The 12,209-nt window shown below is 38.7% G+C and overlaps 1 protein-coding gene across 5 annotated transcripts in view; it reads left to right on the top strand.

Moving 5' to 3' along the window:
• The window catches only part of LOC132815624 (triple functional domain protein), a 547,994-nt gene that overhangs the window by 179,204 nt on the left and 356,581 nt on the right, over window positions 1–12,209 (top strand). For all 5 annotated transcript variants that reach the window (XM_060824568.1, XM_060824569.1, XM_060824567.1 and 2 more), the window contains exon 3: window positions 7,465–7,579. In XM_060824568.1, the coding sequence (XP_060680551.1) occupies window positions 7,465–7,579 (115 nt within the window). The remainder of the gene's footprint in view (window positions 1–7,464; window positions 7,580–12,209) is intronic.

Here is a 12,209-nt window from a genome sequence, read left to right as displayed (position 1 = left end):
TAGTGTACCTAAGAGAATTACATATAAGTAGCCGTGGTCCACAAATACCATGGGTATTCCTTTTAAAGAGAAAGAGTTGGCTATACATAAGTTGGAAGGTCACTACTTTGCAAGTGTTAGCCCAGATGAGGAGGCGGGCCTCCATGATCTCCCACAGCTGCTATGGGGATTAAACATGTTTCTTTGCTATCATTCTACATCACACCGTACACACCTTGGCAACTGAGCTAACTGATTACCTGAAGCATTCCAAAGATAATGGGAAAGGTGTTGTAACCTTTTGTCACTCCCTCCTGGCCCTCTGACTTTGTGTCCACACTAGTTCAATTTTAGTGGAAAAGAAATGACTCCCAGTAACAGTTCTAGCTATTTTTTTAAACACTGTTTCAGATATGCAAGAGATTATAGTTAATCATATTTGAAAAAAAAATCCAAACATTCAGTGGGCGACATGGTGGCATAGTGGTTAGTACTGCTGCCTCACAGCGCCAGAGACCCGGGTTCAATTCCCGCCTCAGGCGACTGACTGTGTGGAGTTTGCACATTCTCCCTGTGTCTGCATGGGTTTCCTCCAGGTGCTCCACTTTCCTCCCACAGTCCAAAGATGTGCGGGTGAATTGTCCATGCTAAATTGCCCGTATTGTTAGGTAAAGGGTAAATGTAGGGGTATGGGTGGGTTGCGCTTCGGCGGGTCGGTGTGGACTGTAGGGCTGAAGGGCCTGTTTCCAACACTGTAAGTAATCTAATCAGTTCTCGGTGTATTCCTGCAGACATAAAAGAGGTAGCTGTTCTCAGAATAATGGTCTTTGGGGTAAACACTTGGTTCTCACCAGACTAGAGTCATTGGATGATCCAAATGTGTTGTATGCTGAATTACAGTTCTAGCAAATTGTACATATCAATCTCCTATGACTTATTCAAAGCGTAAACAACATTGAACAAAAGGCACAATTTTATACATTACTAGTACCTACATTATCTCACAACTTTGTCGTAAATTATGGTAAAATTATCTAAGGTAATCACAAATAGAAAATCTAATTATGTTTGCACTCGGAGTAACACAAGCTGATCTGAGTTGTTTTGGTTGAATAATTCAGTTCAAAGTTATGGTGCCACACCCCTAGTTTGATTCAGGCAAATAAGGTTGACGGTTCTGAAAATAACATTGCGCATGTGTCAAATTTAATTAATTTATTTGTGATAAATAACAAATGTTCACTTCCCTTTTTCATAGGGTTGATGATTTTACTGCAAATGTGTAGCACTTCTTGAGAAGTAAAATTTTATTTGCAAACAAGGCACTGAAATGCATGATGCATAAGAACCTGAGAAGCACCAGTGGATCAGAGGGAACTTCGTGTGCATGCATTCCCTTAAAGTATCTGGCAGCTTGGTAAATTAGTTAACAGAGTACTTGGTATATTTGCCTTTATTAACCGAGGGACATAATTTGGAAAAAAAGATTAGCGATGCTGGAACTATATAAATTGTTGCTGAGGCCAAAACAAGAATATTTTGTGCAGTTCTGAAATCCACGTTACAGGAGGGATGTGATAGCACTGGAGTGGAAGCAGATGAGATTTACCAGGATGTTGCCTGGACTAGAGAGTTGCAGTTATGAAGGAAAATTGGACGGTCTGGAGTTGTTTTCCTTAAAGCAGAGGAGATTGAGAGGGAACATGATTTGGATGTATAAAATTTGAGATTTATAGATAGGGTAGGCAAGAAGAAAATTTTTCGCTCAATGGCGGGATCATTGACCAGAGGCATTGATTTAAGTGAGGGGCAGAAGGTTTGGAGGAGGTGTGAGGAAAAACCTTTTCAACAAAGGATGTTGTGAACCTGGGACTCTCTGCCAGACATGTGATAGAGACAGAAGCCCTCCTAACATTTAAAAAATATTCCAATGTGCACTTGCGATGCCAAGGTTTACAAGGCCAATTGCTGGAAAATGGGATTAGGTCAATGTTTTTGATTGGTCTGGACTGATGGCCCTTTTTCTGTTCTGTAGGTCTCTATGACTTTAACATCCTCAATGCGCTCACCCTGTCTAGTCCTGAAACAGTAGCCTTCTGTGAGATTCCCCCCCCCCATCATTCTTCTCAATTCCAGTGAACATTGTCTTAAGCAATCCAGTCAGTCGCTATAGCAATCCTGCCATCCCAGGACTTGGTCTGGTAACCTTCATTGTGCATCTTTCATAGCCAGAGCATCACTCTTCAGATAAAGAAACCAAACTTACACATTATGCTAAAAAAAATCTGTACGCGATCAGGTCCTGGACATTCCCATGGCTTACCACTTCAGTAGATGATCCTGCTCTTGTGCCCACATTGCTTGCTGCGATGTTCCAGTGAAGATCAATGCAAACTGGAGGAACAGCATCTCATCTTCTGACTAGGCACATTACAGCCTGCCGGTCTCAACATTGAATTCAAGAACTTCAGATGATTATCCCATCTCAACCTCTCTGTTTTCATTCTGCTCCGTTATTTTATTTATCCGTTTTTAATTTTTTTTCACTGTTCTGTACCTCTTATTTCTTGATTGTCTCTCTTTCTCTCGCTCCCCACTCTCTCATCACCTTTTTCCTCTCCTCTTCCCTCTTTGCTACCCTTTTTCCCTGTTTTCCATTTTGCTTCTGCTTCAACCATCCCCCCCTATCCCCCACATATTTTGTCACATAGCACCAGCTTCAGCCTTGGTCATTCACAGCTCCTAATCTCCCTACAATCTCTCTATGCACTGTCATTATCACCTCTTTATTGCTACCTTTGCTTCTGGAACCTTCTCTCAGCCTAGTATAAATACCTCGCCATTTCTCCCTTTTTTTTAAGCTTTGACAAAGGATCAGTTAGACCCAAAACGTCAGCTCTTTTCTCTCCTTACAGATGCTACCAGACCTGCTGAGATTTTCCAGCATTTTCTTTTTTGGCTACACATTATGCTGCTGGTCTCACCAAAGCCCTGTACAATTGCAGCAAAAGTTCCTTGCTGTTAGATTCAAATCCTCTCACTGTCTTCATTGACTGCTAAACCTTGTATGTATTGCTAAGACATCCAAAGCTCATTTCATTTTCCTGTTTCCCAATCAATAGCTTTTCAGATAATCTGCCTTCCTGACCCACAGATTACAGATTATACAGATGATTGCTTCATTTGCCTGTGCATTCAACTTGTGCCAGTCACGCTGAAGCATCTCTGCATCGTCCTTACATCCTCCCATCCATCGACACTTTGTATCATCTGCAGATTTGGAGATATTAAACTTAGTTCCCTCATATAAATCATTAATAAATATTGAGAATACCTGCTGGAATCCAAGCACTGATCCCTGATTTCCCACCAAACACTGCCTGCCACTTAAGAAAATAATCATTTACCCCTCTAATTTGTTTCTGTCTGCCAAACAGTTCTATATTCATGTAATTTCATGACTCCCAATCCCATGTGTTTTATTTTTACGTGTTAAGCTCTTATGTGGGACCTTATCAAAGGCCTTCTGAAAGTACAAACAAGCCATGTCCGCTGGCTCTTCATTATCAACTCTACTAGTTACATACTCAAAAAAGTTCAATAGACTTGTCAAGCATGATTTCCCTTTTGTGAATCCATGCTGTCTCTGTCTGATCCTGCCACTGTTTTCCAAGTACTCTTTCAAAATGGATTCTACCAATGTCAGACTAACCAGCCTATGATTGCCTGTTTCTGTCTCCTTTTTTAATGGAGGGGTTGCATTAGCTATACTCCAATCCAAGAGAACTCTTCCAAAGTCTATAGAATTTTGAAAGATGACCACCAATGCATCCACTATTTCTAGGGCCAGTTCCTTAAGTACTCTGGGATATAATTTTATCTGGGGCTGTGGGAATTTATCAGCCTTTAGTTCCATCAATTTTCTCAATATCGTTCTTTTTGTGCCTCCCTCACTAGCCTCTGTGCTACCCAATATTCTTGGGACACTATTTGCTAATCCTCAAATCTAAAGACAGAACCAAAATCTGTACTTCATTCGTCTGCTATCTTTTTGTTCCTCAGTATAACTTACCTGTTTCTAACCGGAACAAACGTACATTTACCTTCACAAACTTTTTCTCATCACATACTTACAGAAGCTTTTACAATCAGTTTGTATGTTCCCTACAAGCTTATTGTCAAACTGTATTTTCCAACTCTTCATCAATCCATTTGCCCTCCTTTGCTGAAGTCTAAACTGCCCCTTTTTTGTCAGTTTGGATCTTCATTTCCCTGTTAGCAATGCATGAGCCCCCTTTTCCTGTTTTCTTTTTGTGCCAGAAGAACAGTTGTTGTAGTTAGTCCATGTATTGTTTAATTATTTGCCATTTGTTTATCCACCGTCATCCCTTTAAATAATGTTCCCAAGTTATCATTGCCAACTAGCACCTTATACTCTTAATAGTTTTCTTAATTTAGATTCAGGAATCTATTCTCAGAATTAACTCATTACTCTTCATCTTAATGAAGAAATCTATCATATTATGGTCACTCTTCCTCAGTGGGTCCCTCACAGCAATTGTCAGTCATTCCTTTCTGATTACAGCATACCTAAGTCTAGGATGGCCAGTTCTCTAGTTGGTTCCTGGAAGTAATGATCCTGTATACACTCCATGAATTTCTCCTGTATGTTGTTACTGATTTGATTTGTCCACCTATGTCGATTCCAGCATTGGGTGACTGTATGAGTTTGTTCTGTGTATCGGTTTCCTCCGACAGTCTAAAGATGTGCAGATTAGGTGGATTGGCCATGCTAAATTGCCCTATAGTGTCCAAGAATATGCAGGCTAGGAGGATTATCCATGGTAAATATGGAGTTATAGGGGAAGGGGACAGGGTGGGATGCTTTTTAGAGAGTTGATGCAGACTTGATGGGCTGAGGAGCTTCTATTTGGCACTATTTGGTTGGATGATTCTATGATATATGCAGATTTAAGTAATTATAGCTTTTTCTTAATTGCTTTTTACCCCAGTACTTTACAGAGACCATTTAAATTGGTCTATTTTGATCAAATAAAATTATGTCTAAAGATATCATATGCAATAACATTAATCAGATTTTCTATCACAAATCAAAGCAAAGTTCTGCTACAGTTCGATAGTTTAGAAAGATCTTAACATAAATCACAAAATAAAATTTCCACCCGTTTACAGTTTCTCAATCAGAAATATCATCCTTATTTAAATTGTGTTTTTTTTTACTTAACTGGCTCTTCTCAGCTTTTTATTTTGAGCTGCTAAAATATTTTTACAACTTCCTTTTGAACATTTTTCAGATCTGATGTTCTAAACCTCTTTTCAGTTCTAACAACATGAGGACTTCTAAGCAAACTTTCCTTGCATGGAAGTTTCACCATTTCAGCCAGGGTGGTTATTTCCCTGAAAAAACAGGATTCTCCTTAGGATGAGACTTCTGCCTTCTGAACTGATCTCCTGATTCTTTTGAATTCGAGTCAAAGGCTTGTCTTATAGCCATTTGGCCTGTTTTCTTTATTTCTCATATACTCAGCATTAGGCATTACCTCCATTAGATTAGATTTCCTACTGTTGGCCATTTGGCCCAATAAGTGCACACCGACTCTCTGAAGAGGAACGCACCCAGCTGCATTTCCCTCTGACTAATGCACCTAATACAGTGGGCAATTTAGCCTGGCCAATTCACCTAACCTGCACATCTTTTAATTGTGGGAGGAAACCAGAGCACCCAGAGGAAACCCAAACAGACACGGGGAGGATGTGCAAACTCCACACAGACAGTTGTCTGAAGTTGGAATTGAATCCGGGTCCATGCCGCTGTGAGGCTGCAGTTCTAACTGCTAAGCCACTGTGCCGCCCTACATAAACAGTACATATGCCCTGATATGTTTTATCACAATACTCAGTATGCCAGGTAACATTTTTAGAGAAAGAAATAGAGAAGCTGATAAGTTTGACCTGACTGAGTTGGAACCCATGTAGAGAGGAACCTCGATTATCCGAAGGACACGGGCAGGAGTATTTTGTTTGATTAATTGAATACCAGGTAACATAGTTAGCCAAGCATTGGAACCTTACGATCTTGTTCAGATAATCTGAAATTTGTTTAATTGAATGCCGGATAATTAGGTTCCTCTGTACTTGAGGATTTGGGTAAAGGAAGGAAAAGCTCATTGTGGTAGCTATCACATCACGAGACTGAATGCACACACGTAATGAGTAATTTTGACTTAAGATAGATTTGATGATACAGAATGTTGGATCACCCCTTTTTAAGATTGGCATGTTGTTGACCTTCACAACAATTTTATGAGGAGTGACGTGTTCAGATATCAGGTACTTAGTTTGGAGGTGGCAACAGGAGTGTCCTTGCAACATTCCCGCCAAACTGTGTGGACAAGTATTTGCTGAGAAACTTCATGCAAAGGGATTAACGTGCTGATGCACAGCTTCCGTAAGACTCACAGACATGTTATAAGCAAAACATAACACTGAAGCATGATCACATGACTGAAGGCTTGCTCAAAGAGGTATATTTTAAGGAACGTCTTAATAGAGGAAGGCAGGGGACAGAGGCAGAGAGCTGTAGGAAGGGAATTAAGAACTTCTTGCCTGATTAAACACCTAGCCAGATGAATGCAAATTCCTTGGAGGGTTATTGGGCTGGAGAGGATTACTGAAATAATAAAGGGGAAAGACCATGAAGGAATATGAAAAAATAGGTAAGGCTTTCAGATGAAAGCACTGCTTGACCAGGAACTTAGTATGCCTAAGACACGGAATGTAACAGAGTGCAGAACTTAGTATGCACTAAGAAACGGAATGTAACAGAGTTTGGGATGGACTCAAGTTCACAAAGGATAGAAAGAATGTTGGCGAGTGCATTTGTCCAAGTCTTCACACATTGGCCATCTCAGGAGAATGTGGCTGTTAAAGTTATAGATATTTTTATTAATTCATTTATGCACTGTGTTGGCTAGGCCAGCATTTATGCCCATCCCTAATTCTACAAAGGTCAGTTAAGAGTCAACCACATTTCTCTGAATCTGGAGTTACATGTAGGCCAGACCAGTTAAGAAGACCAGATTACCTTCCCTGAAGGACATTACTGACCCAGCTGTGATTTTGCAACAATGAACATTCATTACATGGCTAATATCTATTACTTTAAAATATAATTTTATTAAGTTCAAAATTCACTATTTGCCCTGGTGGGATTTGAACCCACATACCCGGAACATTGGCTTGGGACTCTATATTACTAGTCCAATGACATTACCACAAGACCAGCACTTTCCACTTCAATTATAGTGAATGTAATTAGTATTTACTGTTTTCTTGTGCCCTATGTGAGTATCCTGTAGTTTAGAGACCAATTTACTTCTATATCAACTCATTATAAGATCATGTTTCAGAGAAGACTTGTCATTACTTGCTTGTCTTTAATTGTCCTCTGATTTCTTTTCTTAGGTGGACGAGATAAGCGTGGAGGTCCCGTCTTGACATTTCCAGCACGTAGCAACCATGACAGAATAAGACAAGAAGATCTTAGGCGGCTTATCTCCTATTTAGCTAATATTCCAAGGTATGATGAAAGCACTGAATTTATTTATTCTGAAATATGTATCCATGTATGAAGTTTAAAGATGAACAGGTAACTGTTTTATGAGATCCCCTTTTCCCCTTCAGAGCTCTTAATTTGCTTTCCATCAAACATGAGCCATGAGTAAAAATATAAATATTTTTATCAACATGTATGTCCCTGAATTTTATTTAGTGCAAGACATTATACAAATGGGAAATTTAAAGAGAATAGTGACATCTTGATCTTTTTGAGTGATAATGTAAGATTGCAAGCAGCTGTAGCATGATATGTTGCAGCATATGACTTACAGTTGGGGATTTTGTTGCTGTTAAGTCTTTTGAAAGTGTTTTTTCAAATTCAGAAACTTTCGTGTATGTGTAAATGCTACAATAAATGCACTGTCATTCTGTGCACTAGAATAATACTTTCCATAGTTATAAATGTTTTATGTTTCAAGTGCGATTTGTATACTGAAGATTTTGTTCCCTACAGGGATTGAAAACCAAATATTTGTAAATTTTAAAGTCATAGAGATGTACAACATGGAAACAGACCCTTCGGTCCAACCCGTCCATGCCGACCAGATATCCCAACCTGATCTAGTCCCAAGACTGTGAGTGATAGAAGGAAAACAAATTGGCTTCACTTTCACTTCCACTCACCTAAATATAATATACTTACCTTTTTTTAAATCTTTGAATTTGGATTATCCAATTTTAAATTGATATTGCAACTAGAGCTTATGCAAGAAATTAACCATAAACTTTGCTTTTGTTTATTTGAAAGAAGAATGAAATAGAAGTGAACATTTATATGGTGTTAGAGGCTTAATTTCAACATATTTTTATAAATGCACTTACTTGAGTAATTTTTAATTTGATCTGCAGAAGCATATTATGATGGCCTAATTTTAATTTATTTTTAAAGCCCGGTCAAAAGTGAGGGTAGAATATCTGGTATTCCTGTTAATTGTAATAAGAAAGTAAAATTTTTGTAATGAATTGTTGCCATTTCTAATATCAAATCAGAAAGGTGACCTTGTTGAAAGTTGTTGATTTCAGTAAAGAATTTTATTTAATCTACACTGCTGAAATACATAAAGCTTCTGATGATTTTTCAGGCAGACTGACTAGTTGTCAGGAAAGGATTTTGTAACCTTCATGAAACATATCATGCAGTGAAGGTAGTTGAAGTGTATGTTTTCTAATTATAGAGAACTAATTTCATTAAATATGGTTCACGTAATTATTAATCTTGCCATCTTATTAATATATGCAAGTGTAAAGCACTTACAGCTAATTATTTAAAAATTTGTGCGCAAGTCCACAATAAACGTAACATATATAAATTGATGACAGTGATGAAGTACCAAAATACTGAATTTAGTATGCTGACCCAAATATATATTTTTATTTTTAATGCAATCGTTATTTTACATGATGTACGCAATCTCTACAGAGCGATGTTTGTCAGTTGCAACAAGAATAAAATCATATTGCTTTTGTATGTTAGGAATGGTCATGAGGAATAACTATAAGCATGTTTTTACAGGAGGAAATGGAGTAGCGAGGAAAGATTTGGGAAGGGAGATCTAGGAAGCTGAAGGCAGAGGCATCAAATTGGACAAGGGAGCAAGAATATGAGACGGGCTACAGCAATCGACTATGAATAAGAAGGAGAATTTAGAACGAGGAATTAGTCTAACCCGAGGATGGGAATTTTTAAATTTGAGGCTGTGGGGAACAGGAAGCCAGTATGTCAGTGAAAGGATCTGAGCCATGTACGATGTCAAGTAAGAAAACCGAGCTTTGAATGAGCAAAATGTTAAATAAGGTGAGCGTTGATAACTGCCTAGGAAATCCCTGGAAAAGTTGAGTCTGATATTATAATAGTAAAGAGATTGCCTTTGGAATGAAGGTTTTATTGTTAGTAAACTGAAATGATGCCTCGGTGTTACAAAATGTCATGGGTTCAAAAGCTTAGCCTGGGTCAGAAAGGATCCTTGAATCAGAAAAAGCTGATTCGGCCTGTGAGACAGTTGCCAGGTGAGAATATAGAGTTTTTGGTACTTGCTGAAGTTGATGCATTGGTTTTCTTAATTCAATTTTAGCTGTCTTCATCACAACACAAAACCAATGCATCAGAACCTAAAAACAGAAAATATCTGAAATGCTCACTTAGTGAATCAGCATCCGTGGAGACAGAAAGTCACAATTAGTGTTTCAGGTTGATCAGAGCACCCATCTTTAACTTATAACTCTGCCTCAATTGTTGATATCAAATAATTTTCATCAACATTTAACAAATCCTATTAAAACAATCGTGTTGTTTCTGGATAGTTCTGATACTTCATTGTCAGAGCCTTCCATTTGTACGCACTCTCCAAAGAAAACTATGTTCTTTTGACTATTTCAAATGTGGCCTCTTCAGTGACTCATGCAAGATTGTAATTTTTTTTCTGTATAAATTTGCATTCATAGGAATACAAAATAATGACTTTTACCTCTCTCATTGCTCTGTGCAAGTAACTTTTTTATTCTTTACCTGCAACTATCAGTTAAATATTTATAAACTTAATCCTCTCAACATTTTCTGGCAATTGTTTAAATACCTATTGTTTAACTCCTATATTATGTTCAACCCTTTTATTTGGTCATTGTAATTTAGGGTTCAAATTATAATGTTATCATTCTGGAACGAGAGTCACACTGGAAGAGCCAGTGGATTCTAATTTAAGGTGCTGATTGACTTGCTGTGGATTTAGACCAACTTCTGTTTTTATTTCAGATTTTGAGCAGTTCTTACGTTTTATTTCCTAGTTGTGCTAATATCTTTTTCAGATATGTATTTTATCATTATATTTTGTATTTAGAATTCAGAAATTTCTTCTATTTTCACTTGTTTGGTTATGTTTATCCTGCCCTAGAACTTTACGTAGCACTTCGTTTCTTGCAAGTTATCAGTGCATTATTTTCTGTGCCTCTCCCTATCTCCAAACCTCTTTTGTTAGAATTTCCAGCTGCTTCAGCTGTAGTCTTTGCAACTACAGTAAATCCATGAAATTTTACCCACCAATAAGAACTGTGGGCGGCACGAAGGCACAGTGGTTAGCACTGCTGCCTCACAGCACCAGAGACTTAGGTTCAATTCCCGCCTCAGGCAATTGTCTGTGTGGAGTTTGCACATTCTCCCCGTGTCTGCGTGGGTTTCCTCCGGATGGTCCGGTTTCCTTCCACAGTTACAAAAGATGTGCAGGTTAGGTGAATTGGCCATGCTAAATTGCCCGTAGTGTTAGATGAAGGGGTAAATGTAGGGGAATGGGTTGGTTGCTCTTCGGAAGGTCGGTGTGGACTTGTTGGGCTGAAGGGCCTGTTTCCACACTGTAAGTAATCTAAAAAACTTACAATATGCATATTTCTGTGCAGGATATTAACAATCCCATTGCGAGTAGCCCATAGGATCTTATTTCCTGCTCCATTTATCCTTTTGAAGCACCTTACGGCAGTTTTATATTTCTATTTAAATGCAAATATCTTGTTTCCAGTAATTTGGCATGTCCATAAGGACCCTCACCAACTTCTACAGATGCACAATAGAAAGCATTCTGTCCAGGTCATAACGGCCTGGCATGGCATCTGCTCTGCCAGGATCAGAGGAAACTACTGAGGGTGGTGTGCATAGCCCAAGCCATAAGGGGAGCCCACCTTCCATTCATGGGCTCTATTTACATGGGAAAAAGGCAGCCACATCAAAGATCCTTCAGAGCCTGGTAATGAAATCCGACAACCTCTTCAATCAGGCAGAATGTACAGAAGCCTGAACACACACGAGGGACAGCTTATTCCCAGCTGTTATTGGACTATTGAATTGACTCTCTAACCTCAAATAATGCTGATCTTGTTAACAGTGATCTGTCTTGTATGCCCTGTACAATGTTACATGTATGCCTCCGTCTAAATCTTTTGTTCTATACATCCTAGCTTATTGTGATCTGCCTGTACTGCATGTAAACAAAGCTTTTCACTGTACTTTGGTACAAGTGACAATAAATAAAACAATCAAATTTGATGGAAGGCCACTTTTGACAGTATTAAGCAAGAACTTTCAAAGTTAGTTGTGGGTGGATATTTGTGGGTGGTATAGGGAAGGCTTGGAAGAGGAAGCCTTCAAAACTGAGATAATGAAAGCCAGGGACAGTATGTTTCTGTTAGTGTGAATGGGCAAGGCTGATAGATGTGGGGTGTGCTGGATGACTAGAGAAATTGAGGTTTTGGTCAAGAAAAAAAAGGATGCATGTGCCAGGTATGGACAGCAGGGACCGAGTGAAACCCTAGAAGAGTATACAAGCAATAGGAATAGGGGACATGAGAGAGCTTTGTCAAAGAGGGTTAAGAAGAATCCAAAGGGATTTTACAAACACACTAAGGACCAAAGTTAAAAATCACACAACACCAGGTTATAGTCCAACAGGTTTAATTGGAAGCACACTAGCTTTCGGAGCGTCGCTCCTTCATCAGGTGGTAGTGGAAGGCTCAATCCTAACACACAGAATTTATACCAAAAATTTACAGTGTGATGTCACTGAAATTATACATCGAAAAATTGATTGTCTGTTAAGCCTTTCATCTGT

Source organism: Hemiscyllium ocellatum, chromosome 5 (genome assembly GCF_020745735.1).
Source record: "Hemiscyllium ocellatum isolate sHemOce1 chromosome 5, sHemOce1.pat.X.cur, whole genome shotgun sequence".
Taxonomy (NCBI): Eukaryota; Metazoa; Chordata; class Chondrichthyes; order Orectolobiformes; family Hemiscylliidae; genus Hemiscyllium; species Hemiscyllium ocellatum.
The sequence above is the reverse complement of the archived record's forward strand: the minus strand, read 5'-3'. Positions and strand labels throughout refer to the sequence as shown.